Source organism: Bos indicus x Bos taurus, chromosome 2 (assembly GCF_003369695.1).
Source record: "Bos indicus x Bos taurus breed Angus x Brahman F1 hybrid chromosome 2, Bos_hybrid_MaternalHap_v2.0, whole genome shotgun sequence".
NCBI lineage: Eukaryota > Metazoa > Chordata > Mammalia > Artiodactyla > Bovidae > Bos > Bos indicus x Bos taurus.
This window is the reverse complement of record NC_040077.1, coordinates 127,749,403-127,767,256: the sequence shown is the minus strand read 5'-3', so window position 1 is coordinate 127,767,256 and position 17,854 is coordinate 127,749,403. Positions and strand designations below refer to the sequence as shown.

At 37.1% G+C, this 17,854-nt stretch overlaps 1 protein-coding gene across 1 annotated transcript in view; it reads left to right on the top strand.

Annotated features, from left to right (window-relative positions):
- CLIC4 (chloride intracellular channel 4) overlaps positions 1 to 17,306 on the top strand; it is a 77,054-nt gene extending 59,748 nt beyond the window's left edge. The window contains exons 5-6 of the mRNA XM_027520132.1: positions 12,415 to 12,596; positions 13,776 to 17,306. Coding sequence (XP_027375933.1) covers positions 12,415 to 12,596; positions 13,776 to 13,940 — 347 coding nt within the window. The 3' untranslated portion in view covers positions 13,941 to 17,306. The remainder of the gene's footprint in view (positions 1 to 12,414; positions 12,597 to 13,775) is intronic.
- Positions 17,307 to 17,854: the final 548 nt, after the last annotated feature.

The following is a 17,854-nucleotide window of genomic DNA, read 5'->3' as shown; positions in this document are numbered from 1 at the left end:
GAGGATGATTGTTCATCATTGTAGCAGTGAAACTGTATTGGGTATTTAATCGTTTTTAAGTACCTAATACCTCTCTCTGTTTTCTGCCAACATGTTACCAGATCTTTAAAAATTGCTTGTGTAAGATTACCTCTTTATTAAAACTAGCAGTAGCTTTAAAATAGTTTTATTGATGTAAGTGCACATAATTTTTTTCTTCACTATAAATTATATTCTTTTTCTGTAACAGAAATTGTCTTGTTATAGTTAATGCCTTCTGCCTTGTTCTTACTCATTCAAATTACACAATTCATAGAGTAATTCATGCTTATTGAAGAAGTTAAAATAGTACAGAAATTAATAAAACTTCAGTGTCCTTTTTGAGTCAATCATATAACCTGTTCCCCAACAGTTAGGATGTCTCCTTCTTTTTTCTGTGCACACATATTGTACTTAAATGTGTATTTGTGTGTGTATGTGTGTGTGTGTACACACACAGCAGTTGTCTTTATCATGTATTATATGGTAGAAATACTTCCATTTCAAAGTGTAGATCTCCCTCACTTTAAGAAATGCTGCTTAATATTCCATAATATGGATATTTTTGGTTAACTATTTCACTACTGACATTTAGAGTGCCTCAAGTTTTTTCATTATGACAAACTGTGCTGCCTCTGATGTCCTTGTGCTAGATTTCAAATAGGTCAAAAGATTTTGTTCTCCATAGACTATACCAGTTTATCATCCCACCGTGAAGGTATTCATATCCCCACACTTCTGATCCTGGTGTGTTTGTGAGAGTGTTTGTTAATATTTTTATTTTTCACAATTAAATTTAAAAATGGTTTGTATAGCCTCTGTTGCACTTCGTAATTTTTTTTTGAGAACTTTTGAAATACCTTCTTAGAGATACAGCATTAATACAGTAGGGGTATTAGAGAATAATAGTGCTTGTTATTAGTTACAAAAGACAAGGAGCTTAAAAAAGGAGTTACTTTCTTTTTTTTAATATAAATTTATTGATTTTAATTGGAGGCTAATCACTTTACAATATTGTATTGGTGTTGCCATACAGCAACATGAAAGGAGCTACTTTCTATTACTTTACAATATTGTATTGTTTCGCCATACAGCAGCACGAAAGGAATTACTTTCTGATGGCCTGCTACTGCCTCCTAGTGGTTACCCTTGAGATTTTCATCTTAACCAACTTCAAATTCCTCTGTGATGGTTTGTCTTCAAAACTTTATTATGTTTATTAAGTGATGTTCTTTAGTTCTTGTTACCTCATTTTTTAGTTCTCGTTACCTCATTTTTCATTTTTATCCATTCCTTATATTGTTACATAAAAATTGTATCAAACTAATTCATCCTTCTTTGTTTTCTTTAATACACCCTTTATTCCAGCATTCTTAACTATGAAAAATCACTAACTCTGGCCGAGTACAGCAAGTCGACTTCATTGCAGGTATTTTGCTAAGTCCAAAATTACAGGGCAGCAATTGTAATGTTCTGTTAGCCTCTGAATTTTAGTGCCTTACAGCTACAAATGTAAACACTGTACATTAGAGACCTTGTAAATTTAGGATATTTTATTTTTCTTTTGGATACTTTTGAGAATTAATTCAGGAAAAGGATTTATTTAGAGCAGATCAGAGATCGTAAACTTGCTTAGACTGGTCATGCCACTCAAGTGCCGTTTGAGACATTATTTCAGTGTTTGAATTCCTTATTATCTTTCCTTGTAGGCCACTATCCTGTTCATTGTAATCTGATCAAAGAACAAGTCCTTGTATCTAATGTGTATTTATTCTGTATTCAGTGCTTTTGACAGAAGCATATTGAATCTTCAAAAGTGAAAGCAAGCACTTCCAAGTATTTTATTTTTGCCTCAAGATCTGACACATATTTACAGCCCTGGAGCCATATAAGGGCTTCCCTGATAGCTAAGTTGGTAAAGAATCTGCTTGCTATGCAGGAGACCCTGGTTCTATTCCTGGGTCAGGAAGATCCTCTGGATCCATATACTTGCTAACTAGTCAGCTTTTTCTTACTTCCTCCTCTATGAGCCTCTGAAATTTACAGTTCACTTTATAATATTCAGGGAGTTGTAACAAGTCAAATTCCAAGATGTCAGATGTCTCCTTTCTTTGATGTTGAGAAAGGGCAAATTCTCTTCTCCTTTATCTCAGTATCTGTAAGATAGGATAATATCTACTTTATGTCCTGTGGCTGCTCTGAGAATCAGTTCTCTTAACATATGTTCATCAAGTTTTTCAACTGAACAATAAGAAAGTAATGATTGTTTTTTATTTATGAATTTTAAGTGGTAAAGGCAAAACAGACATTTTCAAATAAACAGAAACCAAACATTCATGTTAGCAGGCTCATACTAAATGAAATACTGCTAAAAGTAGCTTTTCAGGCAGAAGGAAAATGATTTCAAATGAATACCCAGAGATGTAGGAAGGAAGAGAAACCAAAAAGTAGTACAAATATATTACAAAATATAAATGAATACTGTCTGTATAGAACAGTAGTAACTTCTGAGATTTAAAATATATGTCAAATTAATAGAAAAACCAATAGTAGCATGTGAGTGAAGTGAAGTCACTCAGTTGTGTCTGACTCTTTGCGAGCCCATGGACTGTATAGTCCATGGAATTCTCCAGGCCAGAATATTGGGGTGGGTAGCCTTTTCCTTCTCCAGGGGATCTTCCCAACCTAGGGATTGAACCCAGGTATCCTGTATTGCAGGTGGATTCTTTACCAGCTGAGCCACAAAGGAAGCCCAGGTGAGACAGGAAGGCAGTTAAATACAGTTAGAGTGTTCTAGGGCTCTTGTATTATCCTGAAAATGGTAAAAGTTATAATTAAGCTTTAGTAAGTCAAGGAAACATTCTAGCCAAAAAAATGTGTAATACATGAGTGAGGGAGAAATGAATAATAATATATATATTTTAATTAATCCAAAAGAAGGCAAGAAAGTAGAAGAGAACAAGAATAGGCAAATAGAAAACAGTATGATGGCAGTTCTAAACCAAAGTTTGTTTAGATGTAAATGATTCAGATACTCCCAAGTAGAAAACAAAATTTGCTAACAGGATTAAAAATAGTTGTTTTTGTACAAGAAGAAATACTCCCCCTTCACACACATTTGAAATACACACAGATAGATAGACAGATCATCAGACCCAGGAAAGTTGAATGTAACAGTGTAAATACTAACCAAAAGAAAGATGGTAAAGCTATATAGACGTTGCACAAAGTAGACTTTGAGGAAAGAAGCATTGCTAGAGATAATGAAACACGTTTCAGAATGATTTAAAAAGATCAATCTACCAAGAAAATAAAATAACTCTAGATTTATATTTATAAATAAATTCACTACCCTGGCCTGGAGAAGTCCATGGACTGTATAGTCCATGGGATCACAGAGTCGGACATGACTGAGCGACTTTCCCTTTCACCCTCAAAATATATAAACCAGATTGACAGAGCTAAAAGAGAAATAAACTAATCCACAATCTTGGTGGGAGATCTTAACTGACTCCTTTAGTAACTGTTAGAATCTGCCAAAAACAAAAATTCAGTGAGAATATAGAAGAATTGAATAAGACAGTAAACAAGTTTAATCTCACTGATGTTATAAATTTAATCTCACAGTGCCCCCAAACTGCAGAATATACCCTTGTGTTTCAAATGCACATGAAACACAGAATTGACTGTAAAGCTGATGTGTGTGTGTGTGTGTGCTTAGTCACCCAGTCGTGTCTGACTCTTTGCAACGCCGTGGACTATATAGCCTGCCAGGCTTCTCTGTCTATGGGGATTCTCCAGGTGAGAATACTGGAGTGGGTTGCCATGCCCTTCTCGAGGGGATCTTCCCAACCCAGGAATTGAACCCAGGTCTCCCACACTGCAGACAGATTCTTTACTATCTGAGCCACTCAGTTCAGTTCAGTTCAGTTCAGTTGTGTCTGACACTCTGCAACCCCATGAACTGCAGCATGCAGGCCTCCCTATCCATCACCAACTCCTGGAGTTTACTCAAACTCATGTCCATTGAGTTGGTGATGCCATCCAACCATCTCATCCTCTGTTGCCCCCTTCTTCTCCCACCTCAATCTTTCCCAGCATCAAGGTCTTTTCCAGTGAGTGAGTTCTTCACATCAGGTGGCCAACGTATTGGAGTTTCAGCTTCAGCATCAGTCCTTCCAATGAACACTCAGGACTGATTTCCTTTAGGATGGACAGGTTGGATCTCCTTGCTGTCCAAGGGAGTCTCAAGAGTCTTCTCCAACACTGCAGTTCAAAAGCATCAATTCTTGGGTGCTCAGCTTTCTTTACAGTCCAACTCTCACATCCATACCTGACTACTGAAAAACCGTAGCTTTGACTCGATGGACCTTTGTTGGCAAAGTAATGTCTCTGCTTTTTAATATGCTGTCTAGGTTGGTCGTAACTTTTCTGCCAAGGAGCAACATCTTAATTTCATGGCTGCAGTCACCATCTGTAGTGATTTTGGAGCCCCGAAAAATAGTCTGTCACTGTTTTCATTGTTTCCCTATCTATTTGCCATGAAGTGATCGAACCAGATGCCATGATCTTAGTTTTCTGAATGTTGAGCTTTAAGCGAACTTTTTCACTCTCTTTCACTTTAATCAAGAGGCTCTTTAGTTCTTCTTCGCTTTCTGCCATAAGGGTGGTGTCATCTGCATATTTAAGGTTATTGATATTTCTCCCAGCAAACTTGATTCCGTCTTGTGCTTTATCCAGCATTTCTCATGATATACTCTGCATATAAGTTAAATAAACAGGGTGACAATATACAGCCTTGACTTACTCCTTTCCTGATTTGAAACCAGTCTGTTGTTCCTTGTCCAGTTCTAACTGTTCCTTCCTGACCTGTATACAGATCTCTCAAGAGGCAGGTCAGGTGGTCTGGTATTCTGAGCCTCTAGGGAAACCCATAAAGCTGAACCATAAAGCAAATCTGAAAAATTTTCCGAAAGAAATTGACATCATATCAACCACAAAGAAAATAAGCTAGATATTGGTAGCAAAACTACAGCTAGGAAATTTCTACATGTTTGAAAAATAAGCAGTGTCTTTCTGAATAACCCACGGGTTGAAGAATAACATGATGAAAATATACCACGTCTAAACTTACATGCTATCATTTGGGCTTCCCAGGTGGTGCTAGTGGTAAAGAATCCACCTGCCAGTGCAGGAGACACAAGAGATGCAGGTTCAATTCCTGGGTTGGGAAGATCCCCTGGAGTAGGAAGTAACCACCCATTCTAGTATTCTTGTCTGGAAAATTCTATGGACAGAGGAGCCTGGCAGGCTACAGTGTGTGGGGCCATAAAGAGTCTGACAAAACTGAGTGTACACACATACACACACAAAGCTTCTTTAGAGGAAAATTTATAGCTCTAAATCCGTATATTAGAAAAAAAGAGCTAAAAATTGGTAACCTTAAAGTATCCACCTCAGGGATTTAGTTAGATCAACAAATTAAACCCAAGAAAGTAGAAGGAATGAGATACTCAAAGAATAGAATTTTATGAAATAGAAGAAAACTAGGAGAGGATTAGCAAAGCTAAAAGTTCTTTGAAAAGTATAATAAGAAAATTGATCAATTCTTCACAGGAAAAATCAAGTAAAAGAAGGTAATAACCATTATTAGCAATGAAAGGGAATTACTACAGATCTTACATTTAAATGATTTGGGGAGGATATTATGAAAATGTTTATGTTTATAAATTTGAAAACACTTGCATAAATTTACAGAGAGTACCATGTAAGAAAATTATTACAAGAAGTGATTCAAGATGTGAATTCTCTTATATCTATAATTAAAAACCATCTCACAAAGATGGCTTCACTGATGAACTCTTCTAAGTATTTGGGGAAGATGTAGCATCAGTCTTGCATATACTCTTCCAGGAAACAGAAAAGAGGAAATACGTCTGAGCTTGCTTTTTAAGGTCAAACGATAGAAAAACATCAAAAGGAAGGAGTCTTTCAGGCCAGTCTCTCTCAAACAGTCATAAAAGGCTAAAACAAAATATGCCAGATCCAGCAATATGATAAAAGATCATATATATAGTCAAGTTGAGTTTAATTCAGGAATGGAAGATTGGACATTCAAAAAAATCTATTCAAATTGTCACAATAATAGAATACAAGAGAAAAACTATGATATTATTTCAATTGATGCAGAAAAAGTACTTGATAAAATTTAATACTATTAAAATGTTTATTAAAAAAAATAAACTATATATAGCAAGGAATTTCCCTAATCTGACAGAGAATCCACAGAACAGTCATACTTAATAGAGGAATAGTGAAAGATTTCCTCTTCAAACCAAAACTAGAACACAGTGCTACTGTCACCACTTCTATTAGCATTGTATTGGTGGTTTTGACCAGCATAATAGGCAAGAAAAAGTAATGCATTATATGAGACTTGTGAAAGAAGGGATAAATTTGTCATTATTCTTAATATAATCAAAAATGTAGAAAATCCAAAGTAATCTACAGACATACCCTAAGAATTAAAAAAAAGTGAATTATCAGAGTGATTGCATATGAGGCTATTATAAAAATGAGTTTTATTTGTGCCTGCTAGCAAGAAGCATTAGAAGATGTGATAAAAATATTTATACAATAAAAAATATAAGATATTTAGGAATAAACTTAACAAAAATGGACAAGACTTCTGCATAGAAAACAGAAGCAATCTCTTTTAATTTCATAAAATTGAATAAAATTTTAAAAAATGATATTCATAGATTGGGACACTCAAAATTATAAAGATGCCAGTTCTCAAATTGAAGTTGTGTTGAATCTATAGATCACTCAGAAGTTCAACAGTTTGTGTGTGTGTCTACGTGTGCTTACACACATGTAAATTAACACGCTAATTCTACAGTTTATGAGGGAAATGTAAGGAGCCAGGAATAGTCAAGATGATCTTGAAGAAAGATGTGTTTGAAAACTTATACTGCCTGATATCAGGATGTGTTGTAAAGGTACAGTAGCTAAAACAGTGTGGTATTAACAGAAGGATAGACAAATAGAACAAAAAACAGAATGCAGAGTCAAAAAACATCCCTCTATACACAATCAATTCTAAGTGGATTAGAGATATAAATATACTTGGTAAAATATCTTCCAGAAGATAATGGAGAATAGCTTCATAATTTGCCTTTAGATAACCAAGGCAAACCATTCAATATCACAGTAATCCAAATCTATGCCTCAACCAGTAATGCTGAAGAAACTGAAGGTGAACGGTTCTGTGAGGACCTTCTAGAACTAACACCAAAAAAAGATGTCATTTTCATCATAGGGGACTAGAATGCAAAAGTTGGAAGTCAAGAGATTTCTGGAGTAACAGGCAAGTTTGGCCTTGGAATACAAAATGAAGCAGGGCAAAGGCTAACAGAGTTTTGCGAACAGAACGCACTAGTCATAGCAAGCGCCCTCTTCCAACAACACAAGAGACGACTCTACACATGCACATCACCAGATGGTCAATACCGAAATCAGATTGATTATATTCTTTGTAGCTGGAGATGGAGAAGTCTATACAGTCAGGAAAAACAAGACCAGAAGCTGATTGTGGCTCAGATCATGAACTCCTTAATGCCAAATTGAGACTTAAATTGAAGAAAGTTGGGGAAACCACTAGTGGTTTTCAGGTATGACCTAAATCAAATCCGTTATGATTGATTATACAGTTCAGTTCAGTCGCTCAGTCGTGTCTGACTCTTTGTGACCCCATGAATTGCAGCACACCAGGCCTCCCTGTCCATCACCAGCTCCCGGAGTTCACTCAAACTCACGTCCATCGAGTTGGTGATGCCATCCAGCCGTCTCATCCTCTGTCGTCCCCTTCTCCTCCTGCCCCCAATCCCTCCCAGCATCAGAGTCTTTTCCAGTGAGTCAGCTCTTTGCATGAGGTGGCCAAAGTACTGGAGTTTCAGCTTTAGCATCATTCCTGCCAAAGAACACCCAGGACTGATCTCCTTTAGAATGGAGTGGTTGGATCTCCTTGCAGTCCAAGGGACTCTCAAGAGTCTTCTCCAACACCACAGTTCAAAGTGACAAATAGATTCAAGGAATTAGATCTGATAGAGTGCCTGAAGAACTATGGACAGAGGTTCATGACACTGTACAGGAGGCAGTGATCAAGGCCATCTACAAGAAAAGGAAATGCAAAAAGGCAAAATGGTGGTCTGAGGAGGCCTTACATATAGCTGAGAAAAGAAGAGAAGAGAAAGGCAAAGGAAAAAAGGAAAGATATACCCATTTGAATGCAAAGTTCCAAAGAATAACAAGAAGAGGGATAAGGTCTTCCTCAGTGATCAATGCAAAGAAATAGAGAAAACAACAGAATGGGAAAGACTAGAGATCTCTTCAAGAAAATTTAGAGATACTGAAGGAATATTTCATGCAAAGTTGGGCACAATAAAGGACAAATGGTATGGACCTAACAGAAGCAGAAGATATTAAGAAAAGGTGGCAAGAATACACAGAAATATCTTAATGACCCAGATAACCATGATGATCACTCACCTAGAGCCAGACATCTTGGAATGTGAAGTCAAGTGGGCCTTAGGAAGCATCACTACAAATAAAGCTAGTGGAGGTGATGGAATTCCCGTTGAGCTATTTCAAATCTTAAAAGATGATGTTGTGAAAGTGCTGCACTCAATATGCCAGCAAATTTGGAAAACTCAGCAGTGGCCACAGGACTGGAAAAGGTCAGTTTTCATTCCAATCCTAAGGAAGGGTAATGCCAAAGAATGCTCAAACTACTGCACAATTGCACTCATCTCACACTCTAGCAAAGTAACGCTCAAAATTCTCCAAGCCAGGCTTCAACAGTATGTGAACTATGAAATTCCAGATATTCAAGCTGGATTTAGAAAAAGCAAAGGAGCCAGAGATCAAATTGCCATCATCCATTGGATCATCGAAAAAGCAAGAGAATTCCAGAAAAACATCTACTTCTGCTTTATTGACTATGCCAAAGCCTTTGACTGTGTGGATCACAACAAACTGTTGAAAATTCCCAAGAGATGGGAATACCAGAGCACCTTACCTGCCTCCTGAGAAATCTGTATGCAGGTCAAGAAGCAACAGTTAGAACTGGACATGGAACAATGGACTGGTTCCAAATCGGGAAAGGAGTACGTCATGGATGTATATTGTCACCCTACTTATTTAACTTATTTGCAGAGTACATCATGCAAAATGCCAGGCTGGATGAAGCACAAGCTGGAATCAAGATTGCCAGGAGAAATATCAATAACCTCAGATGTGCAGATGACACTACCTTATGGCAGAAAGCAAAGAGGAATTGAACAGCCTCTTGATGAAAGTGAAAGAGGAGAGTGAAAAAGTTGGCTTAAAGCTCAGAAAACTAAGATCATGGCATCTGGTCCCATCACTTCATGGCAAATGGATGGGGAAACAATGAAAATAGTGACAGACTTTTTTATTTTGGGGGGCTCAAAAATCACTGCAGATGGTGACTGCAGCCATGAAATTAAAAGACGCTCCTTGGCAGAAAAGTTAGGAGCAACCTAGACATCATATTAAAAAGCAGAGACATTACTTTACTGACAAAGGTCTGTCTAGTTAAAGCTATGGTTTTTCCAGTAGTCATGTATGGATGTGAGAGTTAGACCATAAAGAAAGCTGAGTGCCAAGGAATTGATGCATCTGAACCATGGGGTTGGAGAAGACTCTTGAGAGTCCCTTGGACTGCAGGGAGATCCAATCAGTCCATCCTAAAGAAAATCAGTCCTGAATATTCATTGGAAGGACTGATGCTGAAGCTGAAACTCCAATACTTTGGCCACCTGATGCGAAGAACTGATTCATTGGAAAAGACCATGATGCCGGGAAAGACTGAAGCCAGAAGGAGAAGGGGCTGACAGAGGATAAGATGATTGGATGGCATCACCAACTCGATGGACATGAGTTTGAGTAAAGTCTGGGAGTTGGTGATGGACAGAGAGGCCTGGTGTGCTGCAGCCCATCGGGTTGTAAAGAGAGACACGACTGAGCAGCTGAACTGAACAGAAGGTTTCTTAAGCTGAACACAAAGTACTGATCATAAAAGAAAAAAATAAATGGGACTACATTAGGTTTAGTGATTTATGTTCATCAGAAGTCATCATTAAGCAAGTGAAAAGCAAGAAGGAATGTGTAATACATGGAAGCACAAAGAATTTGCATCTGCAGTATATAAAAAAACTGCAAGTCAGTACAACAGATAGTCCAAGAGAAAACTGAGCAAACAGCACTTTACAAAAAGCAGATATCCAAAGAGGCAATAAAGAGGAAAAGATTAAAACCAAATCTGTCATCCTCAAAAAGGGTTAAAATTAAAGAGACTATACCAAATGTTGAAGTTGTGAAGTCACTGGAACGTCCATACCTGCTGCTTGCTGTGCTGAACTTGGAAAACTGATCAATTTCTACTAAAATTGGATGCACGCATACCCTATAACCTACACCTCCACTTAAAAAAAGCTGAAGGGACCTCCCTGGTGGTCCAGGGGCTAAGACTCCACACTCCCACTGAAGGGATCACCATGAGAGTCTTTTGTTGATCAGCTTCTCTATACCACTTTCATTTTCCCAGGTATAAACTCAGAGAGTGGGGACCTTTTATGTTTTATTCAGTAGTGAATTTAATGATGCTTAGAACAAAACTTGGCATATACTAGGGCTTCAGTTTGTGTTTTGTTGAATACTTCTGTCCTTTTTCCATATTCAGCTTGGTTTCCAAGCTCAGAAGGTTTTTATCTCTTATGTACTTCTAAAACCCTTTTTATACCTACAGCCATCTACCTAAGACCACCATCTATTGTCTGGACTGCTTTGAAGGGATCAAGGGATGAGTTGGGGGGAGCAGTCTGGAGCAAGTGTTGTGTTTGGACATTTATGTTGCTGGTGAAATATCTAGTATATAGCATGTAAAGCTTTCCCTTTTTCTGTAATGGATCCAACTTTATTCAAACTTACAAGTAATACAGAGTGTCACCTTATGATTTTAACTTTCTTTTATGGCAAGTACATGTACTGTACTCATCATTGTGAACTCATCTATTCTGGGGGTGGGAGATACAGGTGGGTTGAGAAGATAAAAGGTAAAAAAAAAAATTTTTTTTAAAAGGGATAAGCAAGGGTCTGTCTTTGTTACTTCATACCCATTCTAATGGTGTTCCCATCCCCTCTTTGCTAAGGGTCACCGACCTTGACTTTCTAAATATGCAGAGGGGCTGCATGCTACTGTTCTCTGAATTATAATAATTTTAGCATCTTAATGTATTTTGCGGGCTTCCTTGATGGCTCAGCGGTAAAGAATCCACCTGCCAGTGCAGGAGATGCAGGTTTGACCCCTGGGTCAGGGAGATCCTCTGTAGAAGGAAATGGTAACCCACTCCATTAGTAATGGAGTAAATCCCATGGTAAATCCCATGGACAGAAGAGCCTGGTGGGCTACAGTCTACAGGGTTGCAAAGAGTCATATCCGACTTAGTGAATAGACAGCAACAAACTCTATTTTGCTGAAAGTGAAATCGCTCAGTTGTATCCGACTCTTTGAGACCCCATAGACAGTAGCCTACCAGGCTCCTCCGTCCATGGGATTTTCCAGGCAAGAGTGCTGGAGTGGGTTGCCATTTCCTTCTCCAAAGGATCTTCCCGACCCAGGGATCGAACCTGGGTATCCCGCATTGCAGGCAGACGCTTTACCGTCTGAGCCACCAGGGAAACCTGAAGAGGGCTCCAGTTTAGTATTGTAAATTGAACTCTCATCTGCCCTCTGTTTTTCATATTATTATAAGATAGTGCTATTTTTGGCTTCTTGTATATATTAAGGCAGTGCAGAAACTTCAGGCTTCTCTACTTGAATTGGTGTTTCTTAACACATTTCATGGATATAAATCCAAATATTTTTATAGGAGCAGGATTTAAAATTGAGGGCAAGAATCTCTGTCTCAGCAAGACTTTCTTCTCTATATTTGAAATAATAGGTTTGTCTTTTCTCATCCATTTTTTTTTGTTTGTTTTGTTTTCCAGTTTAGACATCAACTGTGTTGGGCCATGATGCGTTTGTATATGGGGCATTTAGTTATTAACAAATGTTTATAGATGACATTATCTGAAATTATCATACTTGTTTTTATATTTATCTGTAGTTTTACTTGTAAATTTGTCTCATCTCTCCCCCCCAAGTGAATAAATAAGCTCCGGGAGAGTAGGAACCTTGTCTGTTTTGTACCCCAGTGTCAGCGAGACCAGTTACTGACTGAAGGAGTAACACTTTTTGAAGTCTTACTTCAAAGTAAGACTTTGGGGATTGGGTGGTTTTCCTTCTTAATAGCATTTCCATCTTTCTTTCAGCTTTGGAGCGAGGTCTCTTGAAAACACTGCAGAAACTAGATGAATATCTGAATTCTCCCCTCCCTGATGAAATTGATGAGAATAGTATGGAGGACATTAAGTTTTCCACACGTAAATTTCTGGATGGCAATGAAATGACACTAGCTGACTGCAACCTGCTGCCCAAGCTGCACATTGTCAAGGTAGGCCTGCAGGATGTGGGTCACGTTGCTCTTAAACCTGATACCTTTTTACAAAGACAGGACTCCCCCTGTGTGTAAAACTTGACTGGTATTCTGACACTCACTATTTAGAACCTCCAAACAGTGTAACTTAATGTTGTCTAGGCAATAGGTGAAACACCCTAAGGTGTATTAAATGGAAAATTGTGTATTAAAATCAATGCCTATGAGAAATGGAAAAAATTTTTTTCTGTGACTGCATAAAAATTCAAGGTAACTTTAAAGTGCTTGCTACACTTACATACAGCATCAAACTTTGTTCTTTGATCACCTGGCTTTTTCTTTTCAAGGCAGAAAATATTTACTGAGCATTTATTGTGTGACTACATTTACTGGGTTTCCCAGGTAACACTAGTGGGGAGACATAAGAGACATGGGTTCGATCCCTGAGTTGGGAAGATCCCCTGGAGGAGGGCACAGCAACCCACTCCAGTATTCTTGCCTGGAGAATCCTATGGACAGAGGAGCCTGGCGGGCTGTGGTCCATAGGGTCACAAAGAGTCGGACTCGACTGAGCGGCTAACACAAGTGACAGTGTGTGAAACACTGTGCTGTGCACTAAAGATCAAGGTCAAGAAAAACAGGTCTCGACTAGTGTGTATGTTTGCAGCAATATCTTTTCAATCCATCTCTCAGAATAATGGAAATAAAAACAAGAATAAACAAATGGGACCTACCTAAACTCAAAAACTTTTGCACAGCAAAGGAAACAAACAAAATGAAGAGACAACCCACAGATTGGGAGAAAATATTTGCAAACGATGTGACTGACAGGAGATTAGTCTCCAAAATTTACAAACATCTCATGATTTTTAACAACATCAAAACAACCCAATCAAAAAATGGACCAAAGACCTAAACTATTGTGTATGTTTTAAAGTATTTATCCAGTGATTGCACTTGACTGTTTCTCTTGTTGGTAAAGGCAGGCGTTTGCAGTCACCACCACACTTCTGAATTTCTGGTGTGGTTTGCGGTCCTTATCATTATTTTAAATGTCTAGTTATAATGAAGGGGACAGACTTCAAGTAGAGGCAGTTTTGAGAGGTTCACGGAATTAATTTGCCCTAAAATCAGATACATGTCTGGTTTGTAAGACATGGCATATAAACATTAACTTTTGATCTCTTTGTATTTTAGGTGGTGGCAAAAAAATACCGCAACTTCGATATTCCAAAAGGAATGACTGGCATCTGGAGATACCTAACTAATGCCTACAGTAGGGATGAGTTCACCAACACCTGCCCCAGTGATAAGGAGGTTGAAATAGCATACAGTGATGTAGCCAAGAGACTTACCAAATAAAAGAGCACTTATGAGAGAAGCGTCTTCACATCTTCCCCTGACTAAGAACATACTTTCCCTAACAGACTGCTCCTCTTCCTAGAAAGTAGAAACTTTATTTGGCACGAACATGCAGTTATTCCAGATTAGGATAAAGGATAGACAAGGTATAGTAGCTCTCTCGAAATATATATACTCCTAAGCAGTATTATTTTAAAATTCATTTACCCTGCCTATATCCCCTAGCCTGTATCCTCCTCTCCTCCAATTTGGAGACACTCCATCACAAACTTTCACTTTAACGGTAGTTTAAAGGTAGTTTGCCATCTCTCTGGAGCCTTCATCCCTGGAGTCCATTCACTGTGTATCGATGACAGAACTTTTGATGTGCACTGTTCAACTGTTAAAATAGTAACCGTAAAAAAAATTTAAAAAAAAGTAACCGTGACCCCTTCAGTCAGGCCCAAACTGGTGCATAATGCATGGTACAAGGAATATTTATGTATTTTTGGAATTTTATAATATTTAGTAAGAGTATATGAAAGGATTGCTACTGTATCAAAGTATTCTATTTCAGTTTAGTCTATCCTGGATATGTACTAAAGGATGTTACCACCCAAGAAGAGTGCTTTCTACCAAAAGTCAGTGCAGATTTTGTTATTTTACTTTGTACATGGATTTTTACTTTTGCCTAAAAGCATTTTTCTTTCATACTAATGATACTATCTGACACTACTTAAAAGCTGAAAGTTCAGAGGGAAGGATGGTATTTTCAAGATCTTCTCAAGCATATTATGAATATAAGAGAAACCAATGGGCACCTGATACGCTCAGTCTAAATATGTTACTGGTTATATGTATTCTGTCCAGTGCCATTCATTTGGAACATTATTGCTCTCTTCCTATATTGTAAAAGTGCTCTTTTTTAAGGTAAGCATCAGCCTTGCTGTCTGTAGATCTTCTGAGCAACACTATGTACACTGATACTTGGTTCATTTAGCTCTAGCAGTGCAATGATTAGTAATGTAAAAGTTAGCCTAAGGAAGATAGCATGGATTTGTCAACATATCAAGTAGAGTTTGTTTATAAAGCATATTTGATAATCTAAAGAGTGCAGTATAAATCCTATATTAAAAATAAGATTAAACAGGTTATTATTCCATCCCATTTACTGTTAGACTTCAGGCAAGGTATGGTTCACTCCTTTTGGACTAAATTACAGTTGTGATGGTGACTTCATATTTACTGCAGTTTTGCCTAATCTCAATCATTGCATTTCCTTCAATTAAATTTTTCTGAAGCTACATTGAGGAATAGCACTCTGCATGTTTGTTTCTTAAACTGAAGTCCTAAACCAGGAATTTTTTGTGTGGTAACAAGGGAGGATAAACTTGATGAAAATAAAAGTTTGCTAGGTATTTATTCACTTAAAAAAGAAAAAAATGACTTTCTGTGTACTACTCCAAAGACTGGTTGTGACTATAGTAATGTTTTTGGTCATTTTTATACCTAACTTGTTTAAGAAGTGCTATTTCTCATAGGCTGTTTTTGGAAATTTTAAGTATATTTCTTTAAAATAGCAATGTTTTTTTCCTATGATATGCTAACGTTTAGTAAACACTGGCTTTATGGAAGGCAGCCTGATTTTTTATAAGCATTGTGCATTTATATAAATCTATCGGTAATTAGCTTGGTGTAGAAAGATAAGAAAAACTCCATATTGTATCCATTTGGCTCAGGGAGATTTCTTTGCTTTACCTTTTTTAGAACTCCTTATTGCTGAACAAAGTTAGGGTACCCACCATTTTGTAATTAAGTATTGGATGATGACTTATCTTGTTCCAGGAAGAAGCACTATCAGGTTATATATTGAGAAATTCTGTGGCAGCAGCTTCCGTGGGTGAATTGCATCACTTGTGCACCAGTACACAGACAGCCGTCTTCACTTTTCACTTACTTTTACCATAGGACCAACTTGGCGTCAGGTGATACTGAATCTTGCCTCATAGCTTAAAGCATAATTCAGGCGAAGCAGGGCGTCTGTTTCAAGTGAATGGTGGACTACGTGATGCAGAGTAAAGGGCTAATGCGGAAAGGGCTACAGTCCTCAAAACAGGGATGAAGAACACATTCTGAAATTCAGTTGTGAAGAGTTTGCCACTTTGGATATTTATTCTCTTCTTTTTAAAAAATGTACCCCATGATTACACTTGGCTGTCTCTCTAGATATCCAAGGAAGGGGGAGGGTCTATCTGTTATAATTTTGATGAAGGCAGAGTTGTGTTTCTGTAGAAAGACAGATCTTATTACTTTATCAGGAAAGTTAGATGAGATTGAGATTGAGATTGGCAAATGGACAAAAGCTAGTAAAAAAAGATGACGCTAGAACATACCTTTTTAACCCCATCTTACATTTGTGGAAAAATCATAGCTTACAGTCTTGGGAAATTTGGGACATGAAAAGTTTTCATGGTAGTTCATGTAGTGTATGGGTTGATGTAATAGAAATAGTCTGATATTATTTCTACAACTACTGAATCATTCTCCCCTTCATTTAAACCCCTTTTGTTTCACTTAAACAAGATAAGAGTCTGAATGGAAGATCTTATAGTTTCCAAGGGATTCTGAGAAATTTTTGTGTTCAACATTTGGAAGGCTGTCTACTATTTCAGTTGATATAACTTCTCCCTTTAAAAAAAAATATAGATGTGGATTTTCTGTATAGTTCTGTTATTTCCTTTTACCAAGATTGTTGACTTTTGTGATAAAATTCATACAAGATTTTATTTCTTGGTAACTTTGGCTTATACAACTATCTTTAAACCCTTGAGCAATCTGTATACAATGAAGAGGTTTCTGACATTTATTCTTACACTCATTTGTTTGACTTTAGAATTTAGGCACATTTACTTCTGTTGTTTTGAATCTCTTTAGAGCTGCGTGTAGATAGCTTTTATTTCTGTGCATTTAAAATAATCCATTTAGAAAATATCTACATGGTAAAAATGAGAAGAAATAGAAATGTATTTTTTCATGAACATTTTGATACACATTTCATCAAATTTATTGATTAACCAATTTCTTACACTGGTTATAATCAGTATTTGATTCAGAGAGAGAGAAACATTCATTATTATACTGTATCATCATTTTTATCCCATCCTTTACAAATTACCAAGGTTGGGGCTTTCAAAATTATACTTTTATTATGGAAAAAAATTTCAACTCCCCCAAATCATAAACTTGAACAGAATTGAAGCATTTTTTTTAATTACTTGAAAAGGAAAATGAAAGCTTATTGTAGAATGCTTGTATTTTCTTTTCTCTCTCTGGAACCAGTATATTGCTGGCAGCTATTGTATTAAAAAATAAAATATATTTTCACTATCATAAAAGGTTCTTTTTTCCCCCTCTCATGAAAATAAATAACAATTTGGGGTAAAAGTGTTTATTTGAGACTATCTTTTGTTTTTCTTGAGGGGGCAGTTCAGTACATTTAATAGATTAAAGGGGAAAACCATACGATCATCTCAGTAGGTACATAAAAAATATCTTACAAAAACTTTCACGGTACCCATTCTTAGCAAAACGGGATCAAAGGTTAACTTTTTTTTAACCCAATAAAGACATCTGCCAAAAACCTACAGCAAATTTCATAAATAAATGTGAAACAAGCCCTCATTAAAGTCAGAAGCAAAATACGATTGCCTTCTATCACAGCCATTACTCAGCTATTTTACATAACTACTGTATTTGAGGTATCCTATACCAATGCAGTAAAATCAGTAAAAGAAATAAGGAGTGGAAAAAGATGGACCAAGTGACTTCTCCTTTGTAGATGATACATATATAAAAAAGATGTGAGAGTTGGACTGTGAAGAAGGCTGAGCGCCGAAGAATTGATGCTTTTGAACTGTGGTGTTGGAGAAGACTCT